The sequence below is a fragment of the Grampus griseus genome, assembly GCF_964374135.1.
Source record: "Grampus griseus genome assembly, chromosome: 2".
Classification (NCBI taxonomy): Eukaryota; Metazoa; Chordata; class Mammalia; order Artiodactyla; family Delphinidae; genus Grampus; species Grampus griseus.
In genome coordinates this window covers 8,079,229-8,102,081 of record NC_139018.1, presented here as the reverse complement: position 1 = coordinate 8,102,081, position 22,853 = coordinate 8,079,229, and the positions used below count along the sequence as shown (strand labels likewise).

Below are 22,853 nucleotides of genomic sequence, written 5' to 3'. Positions count from 1 at the left end.
ACCAGCCTTTCCCTGTGATGCTGCCTTTGTGTTAAATCAGGTGTGGATTTGTGAGTCTGTTTCTGGGCTCTTTCATTGTTCTTTTTTTCTCTTCTTGGGCCCCACTGTCTTAATTACTGTAGCTTTAAGTCTTGATACATGGTAGTTTAAGTCCTCTAGCACTGTTTCTTCTTTATACTTGACTTTCTGTTTTGCTTGATCATTTGTATATCTGTGTACATTTTAGAATCACCTTGTCAGTTCTGCACACATCCTGTCCCTCTGCAATTTGCTGGAATTCTGAGTGGGATTGCATGGACTCTGGACTAACTGGGGAGCATTGGCATCTTTATACTATTGATACTTTATGTCTTCTGTTTAATTTGGTCTCAGTTTCTGTGTTACCTGTGTTTTATAGTTTTAATCTGGAAAAAATCTTGCCCGTCTTTCATTATAATTGTTACTAGGTATTTGATGCTATTGTTAAGTGATATATTTTTATTAAAATTTATTTTTCTAATTGCTTGTTGGTAGTATATAGAAGTAAAATAGATTTCTAAATATTTACCTTATATCCTGTGACCTTGTTAAATTTACATATTGGTTCTAGAAGTTTTCTTATAGATTCCTTAGGATTTTCTGCATCCACTGTCATGTTCATGAATAAACTGTTTTACATCTTCCATTCCACTCGTGATGCCTTCTGTTTCTTTTCTTGCCTTACTGTACTGGCTAAAAACTACAGGACTTTCAGGCAGAATGGGAACTGGGCAAGTGGACTTCCTTGCCATTTCCTTCTCTCATCAGGGAAGTGTTCAGTATGTTACCATACTTGGTAATGTTTGCTTTAGGTTTTCTATAGATCCCCTTTTTCAGATTAAGAAAGTTGAAGGGAGGGATTTTTTTTTCTTTTTTCTCATGTACCCAGGCATTTAGAAACATGCCTGGCCTGTGGTGGGTGCTTAATGAATACCTGAATGAATGAATGTGTATATACGTGTGCGTGTGTAGCACTGACATGATCTCTTAATTTATTGGATGTGGGGTGTGGGAAGAGGATTCTTGGCTTGAGGTGCTGGAAGGATGGAATTTTCAGTAACCAAGACAGGGAAAACCACAGGGAGAACAGGTTTTAGGGGTTGGTCGGGAGTTTGGATTTGCATTTGTTGGGATTTGATATGAGTCAGTGGAAATCAGTGGATATACAAGTCTGGAGAGCAGTGGAAAGGCTGGGCTGGGGATATAACATGTATCAGTCATTAGCCTAAAGATGGATTTTTAGATGGATGTTGAAAAGTGTTGATCTTGACTAGTAAGATTTCTTTTTATGGGTTTGGTTCTGCCTCAGTGTACAGTAAACCTTTCATCATTCAGAAGTCGGTTTTTCTCTTATGGGAAAACCAGGCCTTGCTTCTTTTTCTCTTTTTCAACCTGTTTTTCATATGTTTTATTTCTTATTTACGCAAAGAATACAGCTGTCTTCTGTAGAACTAATGGCTTCTGTGGCAAAAAAAAATACTGGCTAGGATATTTATTGTATACTTAAGCACATTTTACTTTATAATCTTTACTCTAGGTCCTTTTAAAAAAATAGCTTTAAAACTACAGCAATTATTTTTTGTATATATTTAAATGTTAAGCATGTCTTCTGTCTTACTATCTCACAATTAAAAAACGTTTTTTACGTTGTTTCTCAAAATACGTTTTTTATTTGACTTATCTGACAATTCTTGAATTCAAAAGCATACTTTCCTTTGAAGAAGTGATTGAAAAAAACATGTTTAACAAGCTATACATTTGCATTCTAATTTTAGTATAACCATGTATCATTTTCTTAGAAAAGTATGTTGTATTTATGACAAAAAATTACAAAATAATTGTGTTATTCTTTTAGATGAAATTGCTAAGTACATGGAAACAGTGAAATTACTGGATTATGCTGAAAAACCTCTTTATCAAAAGTTACGAGATATTCTTTTGCAAGGACTGAAAGCTATAGGAAGTAAGGATGACAGCAAGCTGGACCTCAGTGTTGTGGAGAATGGAAGTTTGAAAGCAAAAACAATAACAAAGGTGAGTTTTGTTACTGAATTTTCCTTTGGGCGTCCTGTGACTATAATTGCAACAAGTATTAATTTTAGGTAAGAGAACCAGTAGCTCAGTAAAGAAAATAATAACAGATTGCTATGCAATTAAATATTTTTCATCATTATGTAAAAGCAAACTCTTTATGATATGGAAAAATACGTAGAGGGTGGTAGAAAAATGAATATTTATGTGTTTCTTATGTCCAGTAGCAAGTTAGGAAATTCCTAAAGAGATTCTAACTCAGGATACTAATGTCTGGCAGAGGGATTTGGGCGGGGCACTCAATTCATAGTCTGTGTGTTCTTTTCTCCCACGTCACCCCTTAGGGTTGATCTTGTCTTTCACTTTTCCCTTGTTCATTGGTGTGGTCCAAGTATTTACTATTTGAAAATTGGTTTTGAAAAATTACCATTTGAAAGTTTCCTTGTTTGTTGTCGTGTTGTGTTTCCCATTTGAACATTATTTTGCTCTTTACAGAAATGTCATTATGTAAAGCTGTGTATCTGTATATAAGGGAATTAATTTTTTGGAAAGAAATGTTAAATAATAAACTTTATGGTAGAAATATTGCACAGGCATGTAAATAACTCCTGGTATCACTTTAAAATTTAGATTTTGCAGGTATACATCAGCTTATTGGTTATTTTTAATAATTATTGATCAACTTAATTTCCTTTTTTTTTTTTTTTTTTTTTTGCGGTACACGGGCCTCTCACTGTTGTGGCCTCTCCCGTTGCGGAGCACAGGCTCCGGACACGCAGGCTCAGCGGCCATGGCTCACGGGCCCAGCCGTTCCGCAACATGTGAGATCTTCCTGGACCGGGGCATGAACCCGTGTCCCCTGCATTGGCAGGCGGACTCTCAACCACTGCGCCACCAGGGAAGCCCTTAATTTCCTTTTCAATCTGAAATTGTTTACTAAAATGTGCTAGTTGCTTTTACATGGGAAAGGAAAACTGCTTTTAGAAGAAAAATATTTTTTTACATTATTGACTGTTTTAATTGTTGTTAACTCTGTAAATTCCAGTAGATTCCTTTGGAAATCTTATATTCCAAACTATGAGATAAAGAGTTAAAAACAGATTTTCTCCCTTTAAAATAAGAAGCAGCATATTAAAAGAACTTACAAAGGAGATAGGAATTTTGACATTGGATCATGAATTTGACTTTTTTGGCTAATAGTAGATGTCTTTGTAATTTCATCACAGAATCTGAAATTATACATATGCATCTATATTTACATCTTTTTGCTTTCATAAGTTTTGTCTTAATTTCATCTGCTCCATTTTTGTGTTTTTGTGGTCAACAACCGTGTGGAAAGCCATATCCAGCTTTAAGTGAAGAGGATAAATGGAAGGCTGAGTGGAATTTTTGAGTAAGGTGGTAAACTTACAGTTTGCATACACGTATAAACATACAGCATGCATCTCCTTGCTCAGGACAGATTTTTGTACGTTAATATTTATAGCTGGCTTCTGTAGTGTTTTTCTCTAAAATTTTGCTGATTGAAAAGTAAAGATCTCTGTTGAGGTAAGAACTTGTCCTGTACCATTCCCCTTTCCTTTGCAAATCACTGTTGTTTGTACCTACATGCTAGAGAAAATTTGGTGTCTGCGGGTTGGCTGACTTTACAGCTGAGTAGGTCAGTCTGCTGCAGAGCTAACATCTGTGACCTTATAATTCTCTTGTGTCCTTGGGTAGTTCAGAAAGCTGGAAATTTCTTGTTAGATCATCCCCTACATGTATAAAGCTTCATTTAGGGGGAGGAAATGAATAAAAAGCTGAACTGTTAGATTTCCTTCATTAGTTTGCTGCTTTTTTTCCCCTCAGAGCTGATATAGGATTGTTTTTGTATTAAAAAGAAACTAATAAAAGTTAAGATTAGGTAAGATCATGAAGCTCCTTGATAACCATGTAACTGTAGGTGAGTTGTTAATTTTGTTGGCCTTTTGTTTTTTGTTTGTAAAGTGAAAGAGTTGGACCAGAGCAGGTTTTTTTTTTTTAAGCTTTCTTTCTTTTTCTTTTTAAAGCATCAGAACATTTTCTTCAAATAAATTGTAAATACGCCACAGCTAAAACAGATAAGAGCAGAGCTCCATCCAGCTTTTCAGTCTGGGGGCTCCCACGAGAGAAAGCTCTCTTCTTTGAGAAATTAGTATTCCTTCTCTTTTTTAGGAAGGAGTATGTAGTTGAGATTCTTTTTTGCTCTGGTTACTAGGAAGTTCAGAGCTGAATATAATGCTTCATCATAGAAACTGTATTAATCCTTATAATTGCATACTTGCTCCTTCTTTTCCTCTGTCTTAATTTTTTAAAACTTTAAAATAAAAGTATATGTTCTTTGTATTTAGGACACTCATATCTCTGAAAGGGATAAGTTTAATCAATTCAATATATATTTCTCTTTATATTCCTAAGAGATACGGTAAAAAACCTATAAGAATTGATCGACAGTGGAATGAAGCAAGCCTTCTATCCATTTTTTTACAGCCGTGCTTGATTATGGTATAGTAAATTGGGAAACTATCCTGAAATATGAATGTATCCACTTTGAACTGGTTTTAGTCTCGATAACCTAAGAGGAGTATTTAAAGCACAGAATTTGGGGATGACATAAATCTGAAGTAGAAAGACACTAAGTATCACCATGCCCTTAAAAATCATTATTAAGTAAATAATAAATAAATTCCTGCTGGCACTCAGCCTGGAACATGGTACAAAGAGTTGAACAAGAGCAAGGTCTTCCAATGCACATCAGTGGCCTGCAGCTCCTCTGGTGGACAACTTTCTATCTCTTTGAGATGATCACACCTAATGTAGTATTAAATTTATACCATGTAGCCTATAGTTAAGGTCAGATTGCCCCCAAATATACCATCTACATTTGGTGAAGATCTATCTAGCTGTTTTTGTGTTATAGAATGATAGAAACTGTATTTTAATTATGTAAATTTAAATTGTTGCAGTTGATACATTTCTTTCTGTTTTTCAATGGTAGTTTAGCCTTAGTTCTGTATCTAAGTGGACTCAGTGTTTACTAAGAATTTCTTTCCTTAGATACCCCATTATTGAGTTCTTTATTTTGAATCTTGTCTTATTTGGTTGGATTTTGTCAAGTAATTTTTTCCCTAAATTTTTGAGTGAGATTATGACATATGTACAGAAAAGTGCACAAATAATTGTGGAATTTGAACTTTACAAAGTGAACGTATGCATTTAGACGTCACCCAAATCAAAATACGGATCATTGCAGAAACCCCAGAAACCTTTCTCATGCCCTACTCCCAGCTATTACCCCTTCAGTAAGAGTAATCAATTTTATGACTTCTAACACCATAAATTAGTTTTGCTATGAAAGAAAAACATAGTAGTAGCACCATACGTTTTGTACACTTTTGTGTCTGTCTTTCATTCATTTGTATTTCTTTTTTTCTTTTTGAATTTTATTTTTTTAAACAGGAGGTTCTTATTAGTTATCTATTTTATAAATATTGATGTATACATGTCAATCCCAGTCTCCCAATTCATCACTCCACCACCCCCTCCCCCGCCACTTTCCCCCCTTGGTGTCCATACATTTGTTCTCTACATCTGTGTCTCTATTTCTGCCTTGCATTTCTGAATTTCCTTGCTGTCACAAGTAACAAAAGTCTTTTGTTTTTTTATTCTTGTGTAGTACTCCATTATATGACTATATCATGATTCATTTATCCCTTCTGCTCTTGGTGGATGGATGTTTGCATTGTTTCCAGTTTTTGGTGATTGCAATAATGCTGTTAAGAACACTCTTATAAATTCTTTTGGGAAACATATATAATTATTTCAAGTTTGGTGTATACATAGTAGAATTCCTGGGGCGTAGGGTTTACGTATGCTTAGTAGCTTTAGTAGATACCGCCAAGCAATTTGCCCAGTTTACTCTCCCACAGCAGCTTATGAGAGTTCCAGTTGCTCACTGACACTAGCTATTGCATTATGTTTAACTTTATCTATTTTGGTAGATGTTTACTAGTATTTCTTTATGGTTTTAATTTGATCTCCTTGAGAATATTGATTTTGAACACCTTTTCATAGCCTGTCAGTCTTTTTTTTTTTTTTTTTTCTGCGGTACGCGGGCCTCTCACTGTTGTGGCCTCTCCCATTACGGAGCACAGGCTCCGGACGCGCAGGCTCAGCGGCCATGGCTCACAGGCCTAGCTGCTCCGCAGCATGTGGGATCTTCCCGGACCGGGGCACGAACCCATGTCCCCTGCATCTGCAGGCGGACTCTCAACCACTGTGCCACCAGGGAAGCCCGCCTGTCAGTCTTGATTATCCTTTTTTTGTGAGGTGCATTTCAAGTCTTTTGTCCATTAAAAAAAATTGGGGTTGTCTGCTTTCCTTTGATTTGCAGAGTTAAGCACTTTGTATATATATGCAATATATGTATTGCACATATTTTTTTTACAGCTTGTGGTTTATCTTTTCACTCTCTTAGTATGGTATCTTTTGATGAACAGAAGTTCTTCACTTTAATTAATCATAATTTATTAGGTTTTTGTTTGTTTATGGCTAGTGCTTTGTTTATTCTATTTTAGGAACATTTTGTCTACCTCAAGATCATGAAGACAATCTTTTGTCAAGAAATTTTATCTTTTTCATTTAGGTCTACAGTTTAACAGAAATTGATTTTGCGCATGGTATGAGTCGGTGTTTATTTACCCCCTGTGGATATCTAGTTGATCTGAACTATTTATTGAAAAGATTATAATGTCCCCACAGCATGTAACTGGTTTTCAGGTAACCATATGTGTTCGGGTCTGTTTCTGGACACTCTGTTCTGTGCCATTGGCCTGCTCATCTGTATTTGGGTCAGTGCCACACTGTTTGAACTACTGGCTTCATAATGATATTTGATAGTATAAGTTCTCCAACTTTATTCTTCTTTAAGATTGTCTTTGCTGTTTTTGGCTCTTTGACTTGACATATAAATTTTAGAATCAGCTTATTAATTTCCACAAAAATTCTTCTGGGATTTTGATTGAGATTGTACTGACTGTCGTTTTGGGGAAAACTGACATCTTCACAGTATTCTTTTCTGTTCCATGAATATGGTATACCCCTATATTTATATAGGTTCTTTCATTTATCTCAGTGATGTTTGTAGTTGTCTCTGACTATATAGAGATCATATACATCTTCCATGTCTAACTGCTTAATTCTTAGTCAATTTCTTTTTATCATCTGTAATCATCCCACACGTTTCCTTCATGTCATTTAGTTGTCAGCTCAGTCTGCTGTTTTTCAGTGTTTCTAGTATACTTGTAAGTTCTATAATGATTATTTTTCTATTTATTAGCTCTGCATTTCCTTGTTTATTCTGGGTTTTTAAAAATTATCATTTCTCATTTCCTCAATTTTTTAAATCTTTTTTTTAAGCCTCCAATGCATTTTATAAAATTTTCTTTTTGAGGGGAGGACTGTGTTTTCTTTCAGAGTGGAGTCTTCAGCTGTTTTTTGCATGTTATGATCTGGGAGGGCACCATACCACAAGTGCCTCAGGTGATTCTAATGTAGATGAAAGGCAGGGGCGGCATCCTTGGCTGCACATTAAAATCACCTGGGAGCTTTTATAAATCCCATTGTCTGGATTGCACCCCAGACCAATTAAATCAAAAACTTTGGGGGTGGACCTGAGCCTCAGGATTTTTAGGTGATTACCTTGTACAGACATCGTTGAGAACCACTGCAAACCAAAATTTGAGTTACCTTGGAATTCTAGCTTCTATGTAGAAAACAACCCTTTTGCAAATAGGCAAAGCAGATATTGGGCATTTAAGTCTAAAAGACTTTAAATAATAGTACTTATCAGCCACATGACCAATGTATGTATGTAGGCAATTATTCACACACGCCATGTTGCGATCTTTATTGTAAGAGATATAGAAGGAAATTTGGCGTCATATAAATGCCTTGAATGGTACCCAGGGGAATTTATTTTTGACATAACAAAAAGATATGCTTATAAGATATGTTCAAAACTTAGATCACAAAGGACAGTATTAGAGCAGGATTCCCTTTTTCTTTGATATCATGACTAGTTTTTAGGAATTATGTTAAACATTTGTGTGAGTTTCTGTTTAATAAGGGATACATTTTTTTAAAGCTGTCTTTCTGTGGAAATAATGTTATCTATCTTGCTCATAAGATTGTTGTGTGGGTTAAATGAGATTTAGAAAGTGCTTAGAACAGTGCTGAACACATAATAAGTAATCAGTAAATGTTAACTGCAATATTATTGTTAATACTGTTGTTTCACTGACTTTACATTTTCTCAAGTCTTTCTGGTTTCTTGATGTCAAGAAAATAGCAGAACATTTTCATTTGAATCTTTTGAACTAAGATCATACATCCTTAAAAATTCAGTTTATGAAATAGAGTATATTGGGCAGATGTGAATGAAGACTGGCTTACATTCACTTGGTGAGTATGTGTGTTCAAATTGATTGTTTTGAATAGTAAATGATGGGGAATTGGTAAAAGTTGATTTTGCAACAAAGACAAGATGGTAATTACTGTGAAATAAAGGTTCCAAAGTGCAGCTCCATAACTTACTCATATTAAAAATGGATAAATCACATTAATGAGTTTGAAGTTAACTTTTTTCATTGAAGCTGTTGATTGATACTAAAGGACCATAGGTAGTTGACATTAAGCAGAGGACTTCTGAGTGCCAGAGAATTCTGTGTTCCTGTTTTCTCCCTATGAGTTTAGGAAGTATGTATTTTGTGGACATAGCCTTATGGGGGCGGTCAGGCAGTCTGTTTTTAATAGGAACTCTAATGTGGCTTGGTTTATTTTGTAAGAAACTTGCTCAAGTGTGGCTTGAGAGCGTTTAATTCCCCACTAGTACATACATAGGGTTTCGTTTTCATTGAAATATGTAGTTTTATAAATATTGGCCTCTTCATTTTGCAGTGTTAGAGCTTCAGAGTCTTGTGCTTTTAATTCTTAAGTTTGAAAATTCTCCAGGGGACTTGATGGTGCTCAGTGCTGGTAATAGAATATCAACCCTTTAAACTTTAGGTTATCGTTGAACATTTATGTATTGATAGTATTTTGTAATCTGTCAATATTAAATTATTTTACATGTACTTTACAGCACTGAATGAGATACATCTGCTTACAAATGATGAAAGTGAAATTCAGAAGAGGTTAGATGACTTGTCCAGGGCCATGCAACCATTAATTATTATTACGCATTTACATAGCTTTTTTCCTCAGAGGAGCTCAAGGCACTTAAAAATCTCCTAGTGATTTTAGGTGTAAAATATTAAAGACAAATAAACCATAACTAGCTACCCATTTGCCTCTCCCCATAAGTTGCCCTTGAAATACCTTAACTTTGCTAAAAAGTTTGATATTAATGGTGCAGGTCATGGAACCTTCAGAGGAAAATAAGCATGAAGAAGTGTCATATTAATTCCAACATAGAAGAGAATGCAGTGACCCATTAGTCTTTAGACCTTTGTTTATTGAATCTCTGGAAACATCTCTCAGTTGTTAAGTGACTATAGGTTTGATCGTATTGGAAGTTTCGTGGTCCTTGTGATATGAATGATATTAGAGTCACGAAAGGCCATTGTTGCCAACTTTGGAAGGTGGATTTACTGTTTTCAGAAGTGCTGTTGGGAGACGGTTCCAGTTTGTGATTGCCATTATTACATGAAAATTCGATGAGAGTCAGTTCTCAGTCATGTAGTGCTCCTGAAGATCATGTGACCAGGTTCAACTTTTCTTTCAGCTCATTATCTCCTCAGTGGCTGTGTTTTTTCTAGGAGGATGGGTGACGGTAGGGCTGTGAAGCAGCTTGTTTCTAGATCCTCAGTAGGCCCAACTTCAGAAGGGACACACATTCGCTCCAGATAAGCAAGTAGACAAATACGCGTACTTTGTGAAAGCAGTGCTTCTGCTAAAAGTGTGCCGCCCATGGAGCAAGCAGTCGATTCTGCTTGCCACCTAGGTGCAGTGTTTTCATTTGTTTATTTATTCTGACAGAGTATACAAATGCATCGGTATCATTTGCTAACTCATGAGTTAGCAATAATCTTTGGTGCACCATTTTCAGATAATTACAGCAAATTCTTCATTCTTCATGGCATAAGAGTGGGAAAGCTTGAACTAGTGAAGGACACAGGTATTCCACATTTTGTTAGTCATGCTTTTTTTTTTGCTAAACCCCCAGACCTGCTAATAAATGATAAAATTGCTCGAGTAATATGTTAATTATTAACTACCTTCAGAATAGATAATTAAATATGTGGACAGGAGAGATATCTAAATTTAAACAAAAAACAAAATCAGGGTTTGGCCATGCACTCATGCCTGTGTTACATTTACAGATGGATTGATATTTCACAGAGTGAAATCCCATGTGTGTGGGATTACATTGGTCACTTACTCAAAAAGACTCATTTACGGAACTCTGAAATGACTTCTTATAGGGCTTACATAAATGCAAATAGTTTTAGAAATGTAACTTGTGTGTGCTTAATGTTTTTATAAAAGCTAAAATTACTCTTTTGCTTTAACGATTTGTTAGTGTCTGTTTTTCTCCATGAGAATGAAGCCTGAATCAGTGCCCAGCACACAGTAGGTGCTTAGAAAATACATGATGGGATTCCTACCTCTGTTCCGATAGAATCAGGGTTACTGTGGAAGGAAATTGTAGTGTGCGTTATTCTTATCGCAGCCCTTACCATGGAAACTTGTTTAAAATAATAAATCACTTCAGTGTATCATAACAGTTTTTTAGACCATTCTTCAAATTCATCTCTCATTTAAGTCACTTACTCACTTTCTGACCCACTTCCCATCTTTTCATCTGTTCTCTTTTCAGTTGTGTCTGACCTTTTCCTGCTTTTTCTCAAAACATTTCTGTAATTACTTAATGTCCATTTAAACATTACACAGTTTTTGAGGGGCTTTTGGTAAAACACGTAGTCAGCTCTTTATTACTACAATAGTAGTGGACTAGTTGCTCAGCAGGTGCAGACCCCTAGATATTTGTGTACGTGTAAGGTACATAATAGCGTGTGGGGAAAACCCCAGTCCTTGCCCTCCAGGAGTGTCCAGGGTGGGAGAGACGAAAAGTAGAGTGTGACCCTGGGCTTGCCAAGTACACACGTATGTATGTTTGCGCTAGCTCTCTAGGAAGGGATCTGTTACAACAAAAGCACCACGGCTGGAAACTGCCACTTCACACCGAAAAGTCCCGTGGGGGGCAGCGTGGTTCTGTGGAAAGAAGTTCTAATAAGAACCAAGAACCCTTAGCTCTTGTCTTCTCACTACCACCAGCTAGAAACACTGAGCAGCTTCTCCCAGCTTTCTTTTGTCCCCAGCCTCAGTTTTTTCTGTCTACATAGGGCAGTTTAACTAAAATCCATTGGTTTTGTAAATATTGTGGTGTAGCACATACGTTTCTTTACCTTCATAGAAGATATGTCCTTTTTCTTTTTAGTTAACACTGAGTAACATATTCTGTTTTTGCTTACTATTAAGGAATGTAATAGTAATTTTTAAAGGGTATACATTTGCATGATGATTTCAGTGGCCTTAATCAAATGAGTCCAATAAGATTAACTGCGTATTGCAGTCTCATGTTTGTGTTTAGAGTTCTTTGTTCTTTGACACACACACGTGCAGTACCATTTAAACATTTTAGGCTGTACCTTCTAAGTTTCTATAATGAACATTCATGACTTTTGTAATAAGGGGGAAAAAACCAACAACAGTTCTTCAGTACCCATCTCCTTTGATGCAAGCATGAATCTGATTGGCTTCTCTTAGATGCTGTTGAAAGCATTTAGAGGGTATCTTTGGATGTTTGAGTTGGGATGTGAAGAATTGTGTTTGGTTTTTGTCTCTGAAGACTTTTATTCTCTTTTCCATTAAAACAGCTTTAAGTCTATAACTAATCTCCAGTCAGTGTTTAGATGGTTAGTAAATTATCAGTCCGATGCATCTCGCTGATTTGTCTTCCTGTTTCTAAATTGGAAGTGAGAAGCTGCTAATTTAACTAAGTTTTAGCCTAGCAGTCTGAGCACTGCAAAAATACAATGTGTAATATATACACTAATGCCCTTTAAAATAAACCTAGTTTTTAAAGATATTTTAGCCATGCTGAATTAAAAGAAAACTCTGTCCTAACTTTATGAATTATTCTTGTGTGTCATGCAATATTTTGATTTCATTTATAAATGTAAATAAAGGCACCTGTGAGACCTGGTATGGCATATGACAAAATCAGAGATTAATGCACTTTGTGAAGCCATTTTCTGTTTAAAGAGAACCAAACTATGTACTATTTGAAGCCTAAAAAGTTGTCAAATAACAAAATGAAGCATTTGGTGATATCAGTAGAAAGAAGCTGGCAGCAAATTGTTTGGAATTTTACTCATCGCCTTATGCAATGAATAACAGACTTAGATATTTAACTTGAAGGTTGTTGTTAATTGATCTTAGTCTGTAGACTGTTGGTCCTTTCTATCCACACTATTGATATATACATTGTCAGAAAAGTTGGGCAAGAGATACCCAGTTGAAGTGTGGATTAATGAAATTCAGTGCTTTCCCCAGTACATACTGCTGAAATACAGGTGTTTCTTTTGTTGGTTGAATACTGTCTGATTTTCATTCCTATGTAATTTACCTGCACGGAGATTAAGAAAGCTCCTTTTTATTAAATAAGCTTGAAAACAAGATGAATGCACTAGGCTCTTAGGTAGAACATATTGGATCGCTCCCTTTATAATGAGCATTTAAAAATCTGCCCTCCTAAAGCTGGAAAATGCATTCTCTCCTGTATGGAAAGCAATATAGTACTGAAATATTCCTCCTTAATTTTGGTCCGAACGAACAAAAGTGTCTGTGTTTATTCCTGCCTAATGCATCACAAATCTGCTGACATGCTAACCTTGGAGTCTTGGCTGGCGTTAATCAGGCCTGTGCACCGGCAGGAAAGATGTACCTAATGCACTCCATCAGTGCAGTTTGCATATGGAAGTTCTCACAGGGGAGCTGCCCTGTGCCAGCTGAGGGTTACCTGCCCACTGCAGTTATTGTATGTAATTATCGAACCAATCTGTTCAGCCCAGCAGGGTTTAGATAGTAATCATGAAGCAACACTTTGGAAAAGAAAGATGTAAGGCACTCTCCCCTTCTCTCATCAGTTATATGAAGTTACAGCCACTCTTCCAGCTATTTTTGAGAAGTAATACCTCCATGTACAAATCTGCTAAATGAATGCCTTTGAAAGTTTTTTAAGGTTTAGTCAAGATGTTATGTTTATATATGTGAAGCATTTTCTTCAGGACCATGATGGGAATCTCTGAGGTTTAATCTTTCCACAGCCACCGTTAAGAATATTTTGAAACAGTGGGATTAACTGTAATACATAGATAATAACAGTTCTGACCATTCGGAGGTTTTAACATAACGCGGCTTGAGTAGAGTTGTGCTTTCCCATGTAGTTCTCTTTGGAACAGAACCCATGGTTGCCATTAGGCAAAAGAACAATGTCCTGTCAGCAGACATTATACCCTTTTATAGCTGTACACAAAATGGCCTGAAGTGAGGAAAATTCTTAGGCAAAGTTTAACTTAATATTGTTAGGAAAATATATAAGAGGACATTCTGATGTGTCGTGAATCTGTGAAATTTGGGAAGTATCAGATGATTTCCTGAATGCTACAGACTTATTTTAGGCAACCTAGAGAAGTAATGAATTCTGATGTAGATTTTAACACATTTAAATTTGAGATTACATGGGATAAAGTTGCATGAAAAGTGCAAAGTTTTCAATTCCTTACTAATGTCCTTCTATAGTTATACCTACGTATAGAGATGTTAAGTATTTTAAAACTTTACACAGGACTGAGCTAGTTAGGAAATGTAGTGATAGAAAGTAAGAAAAAGAAATTGTATGAACATTTGGGAAGAATGAATGGTGACAGAACGTAGGCATTAACTCCTAAGTAACACTCAACTAGAAAAATATGTAGAAAATAGGAAAGGCCTGAGAGAGTGGTGGAAAATCCAACCTGTTTTTGAGATTTTAGGAGCGCTTTGTACTTTTAAGACTCTTCTTTTACAGTAAGGTTTATGGCCCTCTTAAACTTTAAATTATAAAACATTTATTGGAAGTTTGCCATCATTGATCCACAGAATTTCCCCATCAGTTTAGAGGGCATAACCACTGATGCGATACATGGGCCAGGCACATATTTTCCTATTTATCAAGTACATTTACCCCACCCCACACATGCAGCGTAAAATGGGGAAAATAAGTATCATTGGCCTGAGCAAGTATCAGCTTTCAAAGAGAGTTTCTGTATGATCAGTCCTGATGGTTAAAACATGGCTTTCAATAATAAATTATATGAGGCATAAAAAGTTAGAGGTGGATATAAGAAGTATACCCACTTCCAGACTAACTGTATAGTTGAAGGTTCCCTTAATCCCCTTTTCTTTCACCCCCCGCCCCTTTCCTTAGGTGACCCCCACCAGGAAGTTGTGTGTATTCTTCCTGTATGTTTTGACATACCCACACCTGTATAGATTCATATATATATGCTAATATCTGATAAGTTTGTATATTTTCTTTTTTTTTTTTGCGGTACACGGGCCTCTCACTGTTGTGGCCTCTCCCGTTGCGGAGCACAGACTCTGGATGTGCAGGCTCAGTGGCCATGGCTCACGGGCCCAGCCGCTCCGCGGCACGTGGGATCTTCCCGGACCAGGACACGAACCCATGTCCCCTACATCGGCAGGCAGACTCTCAACCACTGCACCACCTGGGAAGCCCTGTATATTTTCTTAATTGACCATCATGCCACATCTTTTTCTTTTTTTTTTTTTTTGTTTAATTTTTATATGTAAGAAGAGAAAGAAAGAAATAGAGCAGAGCACACAACCTGGTGTCGAAGATATGGAATGCTCAGATACACAGACAGAAGAGGCCACACAAACCCGTAAGTTGAACAGTCTTGCCTCTTAGCTCTTTTCTTATATATAATAAACACAAATTTCATTTCCTCCCACTGAATAAGGGGTTAACTATTTGGGTCATAACATTCTCATTTTATAATTTAAAAAATGTAGGAGAAGATCTAATATTTATACAGTATGTATCACAATGTCCTTTGTTCACATTGTGTTATTTACTATAATCATGTCTATAATCATGAAGTTGAGACCAGGAGTTACTCTCATTTTGCAGATATGGAGCCCAAGACACAGAGCATTTAAATGACAGAACTGTTGTGAAAGGGTTAGACGTAGAGACCAGAACTCTTACCTCTCAGGCTACTGTGTCTCTGGTTCTCCACACTTACCGCCTAACTCTGGGCGTGAGAGGGAATGTCAGGAGTCAGGTGGTTAGTACGTGGCTTACTGCAGAGTCTGCCAACTCTTCTTTTCTCTCAGCAAGTTGGGATGCAAGGAATTAAAGCCTCGAATCATCACTTCCCAAAGGTCTTAAAGCAAAAAGCAAGGTATAAAGTCATTTCTTCAATGACTTATGTACTGGTGCTGAAGGCACTTTTAGTATGGAGTAGTTCCAGAAGTGACATTAGCAAAGGCAGCATCTGCAAAGGGCAAGACTAGGTTGGACTTTGGTCTGGTTAATAAATGGCCAGTCTGTGGTGTGTAGGCACACCTGTGGGGCTCAGAAGATGGGAAAATGTGTTCCAGGTTTCATGAGAGATGGTTTACTTGCCTCAGTGAGGAGAGATTCAGAGCTGGCTACAGTACCACTTCCACCCCCCGCCAGATATCTCTTCTATCTGTCTGCCTTTTATTTATTTATTAGTTTATTGGTCCTGAAATATTTCTGATTTCTAATAGAAGAGGCTTATTTTTGGTAAAAATTTCATCAAAGTGTAAGTGCCCAGTAGAGTTAGGCCAGTGATGTATTTTTACCTTCCCTTTGACAGTGATAGCCATGCATGTTTGCGGAAGGCAAAAATTGACTTTCAAAGAGAATCATCTTCACCCTGCTTTTATTAACATTTTCTTCATTATATATTATGGATAGTACGTCCTTAGGTTTATCTGAATTTACCCAAGAGAATCCTTGGGATAACTGAAGAGCGAGTGTATAACGTCACTCTGGAAGCTAAAGGTTTTGAAATAGTCCCTCTTACTTTTCTGCTGCCATCTTCCATTCCCTCCTGTTTTTGTTTTTTTTCCCCTTTCTCCCCTGTCTTGTTCATTCTGTTACTAGGAGGTGGGGAGTCCCAAGGAGCAGCACATCAAAGCATGTCTCAGCCAGAGGCAGCAGCAGCGGCTGTGGCAGTGAGTGGGAGCAAAGTTAAGGAGCGCTTATGAAGATAGAGTAATATTCTTACTCAAATCCCTTACATTTTAAAACGGGAGATTTTAGTTTAAGAAAGGGCTTACGTTGTTATAGTAAGGTTGATACCCATTTAGACCAAAGCCAGTTTCCAGCTGTGCATAGGGAAGACTCATGCGTCTCCTCATGCCTAGAGGTCATTTGTTATCCGAACTTTGCTTAGTGAGCATCAGAGGTATTTGTTTTGATACATACGTGATTTTAAATTTGACTGTAATTACGAAAACTGTTTCTTATACCTAAAATTTTAATTTAAGGTCCTTATACTGATTGTTTTTACTGTGAGAAAATATATTCGTATTTTTGTTTTATTTATTAATGACAAAAGAAGAGAGTAGACCCCATCACTAATTTAAAGAGAATAATCCAGATTTCTTTTTGATATTAAAAAATGAAGATAAAAAATAATCAAATTCTCTTTTATTCATATAAACTCTAAATTGCTTTAATTAAATACTGTTCCAATTGTAATTCTTTTTCCCCCCCTAAAGTATAAGGCTAGTTAAGGTATTTTACTATCTAAATATTCATAAATGAGAGAAATATTACCTGAGATAGTAAAATGTTATTGCTTCTAGCAAAGAAAACTAAAGCGATCCAAGGGTTCATGAAAATGTATGTTTATGTATTCATCAGTTTAAAGTAACCTGAATGAGAAGGCACATTATTACATTTGAAGTTTTTTAAAGAAATATATAATTCAGTGAATTCTGTGTTTTAGAGCTTTAAGATTTTGCGTCAGAAACATGTTTCAAGAATGGTCACCTCTAACAGCTGCTTTAGAAATGTCAGTTTCTTCATTAACAATTTTATTTTCAAACACGATTTATGGTTTACATATGGTAAGAGATTTTTCTCACGGTGTGATCTCTCAGAATGCTGTGCCTAGCAAAATGGGGACAACTTTCCTTTAATATCTATTTAGACCATTTAAAAAACGTGTATAATTTTCTCGATACACCTAAACTCATTTTGAGTAGCTGGGCGTCTATTGTGTAAGAACACATTCTGAAAGCTTTCTAATGTGTCTTGTGTAGGTTTTCTCAAAGAAAGAGAGGGGTGAGGGGTCGTTTTCAAGAAGAACAGAGGCCTCTAATCCTTGTAGTTTTAAGCAAGGCATGATTTTTACCAATTGAGAAAATTTGGTAATTTGCTCCAAGTAATTTTTTCCCCACAAAATGATAAACCTTTAAAAACTACACATATTCTGGCATTTCAAAACCAGGCCAATATTTCAGAACTGTACTAAAAATTAGTTAATACAGCCATGATATTTATGGCCAGTATACTTTGTCCCTACCGTTCATACAACAGACAGAACTCAACAGCCTACTCTTGGTGGTGTTTTTGAAGTACCTTGGATTTTGGACCATTCTTGAGGATTCTTTGAGGAAAGCGTGACTTATGTTTACCCCTTGAATAGTTGCGGTCTAGTCAAGAAAGAGATATTTTTAAGGCACCCTACAAAGAAATTTCCCACTTGTTTTTTTCCTTCTGCATTATAAAATCATAGAAGAGTATCCCAACCTTGTATATTTTATTTTTCAAGTATTAAGTTTTACACATTAGTCTTATGATTGGGCCTTTTACCACTAGTAAAGTATTATGAAAATGAGTATATATTTACTAGTAAAGTATTATGAAAACGAGTATATATGGGACGGGAGGAGAAATAGATTTTTTTCTGCAACAGTCAGAATTGATTATTAGGAAAAATACTGAACTGATAAAGTCTCTAAGTTGCATAATATGATTATATAATAAGTTGCAGGTGGTGATGGCATTCTTAGTTGCAGTGAAAAACTTTAAATCTAGATTGAATGGGGATAAGCAGTAACGGAATTTAATCTAAGAGTAAAATGTCAAATTAGGACATTAATGAGAATATAGCGATAATCGTTGACTTTAGTGTCCTTTTTTTTTTCTTTTTTTTTTTTTTTTTTGCGGTACGCGGGCCTCTCACTGTTGAGGCCTCTCCCGTTGCGGAGCACAGGCTCCGGACGCGCAGGCTCAGCGGCCATGGCTCATGGGCCCAGCCGCTCCGCGGCATGTGGGATCTTCCCGGACCGGGGCACGAACTCACGTCCCCTGCATCGGCAGAAGGACTCTCAACCACTGCGCCACCAGGGAAGCCCTAGTGTCCTTTTTAATGTGACTATAGATTCGAATTTTATTGAAAGGGAGATGTACTATAGTATTGATTATAGACCTTGATCTTGCGATATCCTGTTATTCCAATTTCAGACAATCACAGCGTTCTCAGTTTTCTATGGAAAATTAATTTCAAAATTGTTGAAGTAAAAACCTAAAAATCTACCATGGAATATTTTTAAAAGAAGGCTATATCACAAAAATTGAAGAAAAAACTCAAAAGTTTAAACCCACCATAGTGTAGGCCATGCACTATGAGTGGCAGAGAAAAGAAGATACTCATATAACTTTGAAGTTTGCATGAATTGAAATGTATGGCAATTGAATAAAAACTAGAACTTGGAAAAATAACAAACAAACTGATCTTCCAATTAAGTACCTAAATAAACCTGTTGTCAGAAAGCCTTTAGAAACTGTTTATGATTAGACATGTGTGGTAGATATTTTGTCCCAGATTCAAAGAATGTTTTGTATGTTTCAGAAGAGAAGTACTGATCTCTTTTCTGTTCAGTGTGTTTATTGATTGATCGTGGGCCCCACGCTGCCCTCACCGTGGTACCATTGCTCTCTCCTGGCAGAGGGAAGCCCGAGGCCATGGAAGACACACTCCTCTTGCCACCACAGGCAGTTGTGATCGGGCCTAAGCTTGTCCTTCTGACTCTGCTGTGCTCGCGGTGGAGGTGGCCTGGGGTGGGGTGGGAGACAAAGTCTCCTCGGGGAGGCGGATCCACATGCTCCCGGTAGAGAAGCACTGCATTCTTCCAGCGCAGGAATAGTTGGAGAGGAACTGTCATAAGGCACTTAGGCCAGTATCAGATGTGATACTTTTCTAGAAGGCGACTTAGCTGGGGTCTGTTTAATCCCTCGTGGACAAGACTTTGCATTTGGATTAGCCCAGTGCTCTTCTGCCTAAAGAGTAGAGGGAGCAGGCTTTAAAAAGCAACACAGTTAGAAAAATGCCTTGCTTTCCACAATATGCATATCCTCAGTGCTTCCCCCCAAGGAATACCTATCTTTTTTTGTTTTAACTTTTTATTTTATATTGGAGTGTAATTAACAACATTATGTTAGTTTCAGGTGTACAGAAAAGTGATCTGTATATATACATATACAGATATCTATTCTTTTTCAAATATTTTTCCCATGATATTGAGCAGACTTCCCTGTGCTATACAGTAGGTCCTTGTTGCTTATGGAGTACCTATCTTGTTGCTATAGTTTACATTAGGAGATAATGTTTTTAATTGTACAATAAAAATTTGGGGGAGAAATAGTTCAGGACCAGTGTAAATGGGGTATGTTTTTACCAGTGGATGCATTCTGTATAACTTCAAACTAGAAGGTCGGCTTTGTTAGCATATTTTTTGACACACTAAAAAATTAACACAATTTCCTAAGATTTTTAGGGTATTAACAGTTATAACTTGTGTATCAGTTTCGTCTCCACAAATCATCATAGTCAATTAGATTTTTAAATATTAATAACCATGTATGGAAATACTTATATTTCTGTTCTTTTGCTTTTGTAAGTTAATGATTAGTGATTTAAATCTCTTTGTTTTCTCTTCAAGGTTCAAGAACCAGGAAGAGAGTCCAGAAGTAAATCAAATACTGTGAACCAGTTTTTCTTTTCTTCCTTTCATTTGACTCTTTCCTTCTTTCATTTGACTTTTCCTCTTTTTCTGTATTGTTTTATTTTCATGTGAGTCTTGTGGAGTGGGGGAAACAATGAAGTACCTATGTCTTTGAAAAGCAGACTTTTTTTTATTAAATACTTTGTAGAATTTACTAAAGCCTAATTTATAAAATTTCACAGTATTAAGGTTATACCCTTGAAGCTGTCCCATGCTGTGTGTTTGAGGTTCTGGGGTACATATAAGAAATATTACTATGACATGCACTTTTCTAATCGTTGTATATTTCCTACAGTGTATAAAATGTTTGGCAAAATCCTTACTTTTAAGGAAATACACAACTTAAAATAAAGGTCTCTTTTTGCTTGATACAAATTTGTTGTGGGCATAAGATTTGTTTTGTATTGATTTTGCTCAGTTCCACAAGCATTTGTTAAGCACCTGCTCTAGGAAATGAGAGGTACAAAGAAGAGAAAAGATTATGAAAGAAGAAATGGAGTAGTAAGTTTATCTGTGAGAGATGAAATACATGTATTTGAAAGATTACTTGAGAATTATGTAAGTATGCAAGCTGTATGGTAAGAAAACAGGCAATTATCAAGTGGTGGCCAGATCAAAGATTGTTTTAGACTGGCTTCCTTTAAGGAAATACTGTCAAATATATATATATATATATATATATATATATATATATATATTTGGCTTATTCATTCACAAGAGATTATTTTTCTTCCAAGTTTTTTTTTTTGGTATGGTATAATATTTGTACAGTAAACCAAGCACTTTAGAGTTTTAGTGATTAGAAATTTTAAATATAGACTATATAGTTGCCTTGGGAACAAAAGCTTGGAATTTCAACATGAACAATTTCAAGATTTACTTTGTTAGAGAAATTGGGATTGGACTGGATTTTCTAGGGGTGGTACACCTTACCACTTGTAGCCTGTACAATGTTTTTAGATGGTGTATAGGTACACTTTTATTTAAATATGTAAGTATTTATTTAATATGTATTTAGAATATAAATAGCACATTAAACTGGTGATTTCTCTATTGCTTAGGACAAGCCTAAAGTAGGTATTTCAGTTTTTAGAAAAGCAAGTTGATTTGAAGAAAATACTAAGTAAATAATAGTACAGGTGGATGTAGACATGTCAGAAACTGTCAGAGTTGTACCAATTTTGAGCAACTCTGAACCAACACACTTTACCTTTTGGCTCTCTGATGTGGTATTTAGTTGTCACACGAAGCATTTATAACTGCAGTGGTCGGATACTGAAAAACGCAAAGCACATCTGCCGACTTTCCTTTGAAGGTTAATCTTTTAAATGCCTCCTGAAGTTCTAGGGCACTGTGACTTTACAGAATAGAGAACTAGATTTTGGGCAGAGCCTCCTCCTGTTTTCTGTAGAATGTTGGATTTTAGTCCTCATCAGTGTTATGGTCCCAAGGTTATTTGTAACATCTAAATCAACTCTCAAGTTCTGTTTCAAACACATTGATGCTTAAAATAGGATAAAATGTGTGTGGTGTGTTTTTGTGTATGTGCCTTAGCCTTTTTTATTTTTCAAAACACAAAAACATAGCAAAACCTGTTGGTTAAATATTAAGAAAACAAACATTTCCTCACATATTGTTTTTAATAAGTGCTGGCATTTTCTCAAATGTTGCTCTATTGGCAGGGCTGCAGAATGAAAAACTAATAGCCATAGTAGCCAGTGTGATTCATCGGCTGCATCCCCTTATCCCCTTGTTCTGCTGTTCTGTTCCCTACCTTACTCTGGTTTTTCTTACCCCCCCCCCTTATTTCAAAGAAGTGGTTTAATAACCTCCTTGTCCGCCAGAGTTATGCTTTTTCCCTTGCCTTTTTCAGTTCCATACTTACTGTTTTTTATCTTGTGTTGTTTTTGTTTTCTTTCCAATCCCTGCATCCAGTGGGTTTGCTTTTCTTTATTCTCCCTTCACAATCCAACATCCTTATGGACGTGTTCCTGGCCCCATGTGTCCTGCCTTCTCTGCCATTTTCTTATGTCCTTAGTGACAGAAACCTTAGTGAGGGTTTCTAGTCTGTCAAGGACCCACCCCTGTGCAGGCTCCTGTCCTTCAGACAATGGGAGCTACATGTGTGCTATATTTTCTAGACAGCAGCTGGTAAATCTTTGATAACCATCTAAGCCCTGATGTAAAATATCTTCTGGGTGTTCTTCAATAGTGATCTTTTAAGACAAATCAAACGCTAATAGGCCAGGGTAACAAAACCCCAATTATTTCTTTGAATTACTAACTTAAATGTGCATATCAAGAGCTAAGTTGCATAGCAATGAATTAGTGGTGGAAATATAAATACATTATATGTATTTGTGTGCATGTGTGCTTGTTTATCCTTTAAAACTATATTCATCTGGTCATCAAAGTGTATTAATAGTACTTGATCACTGTAGAAAATTTAGAATATACAGAAAAGTGTCAAAAGACACACTAGCCATATTACTACCACCCACAGACAACCACTGTTAATATTTTGACACGTTTTTTTCCAGCCTTCTCTATGCATTTTTATCTTTAAATATCATACTTTATAAAAGCTTTATATTCTGCTCTTTAAAGTG

The 22,853-nt window shown here is 36.2% G+C and overlaps 1 protein-coding gene across 1 annotated transcript in view; it reads left to right on the top strand.

Moving 5' to 3' along the window:
• The window catches only part of VRK1 (VRK serine/threonine kinase 1), a 77,868-nt gene extending 57,255 nt beyond the window's left edge, over positions 1-20,613 (top strand). The window contains exons 11-13 of the mRNA XM_082649142.1: positions 1,874-2,052; positions 14,987-15,077; positions 20,182-20,613. Coding sequence (XP_082505268.1) covers positions 1,874-2,052; positions 14,987-15,077; positions 20,182-20,213 — 302 coding nt within the window. The 3' untranslated portion in view covers positions 20,214-20,613. The remainder of the gene's footprint in view (positions 1-1,873; positions 2,053-14,986; positions 15,078-20,181) is intronic.
• The last annotated feature ends 2,240 nt before the right edge of the window (positions 20,614-22,853 follow it).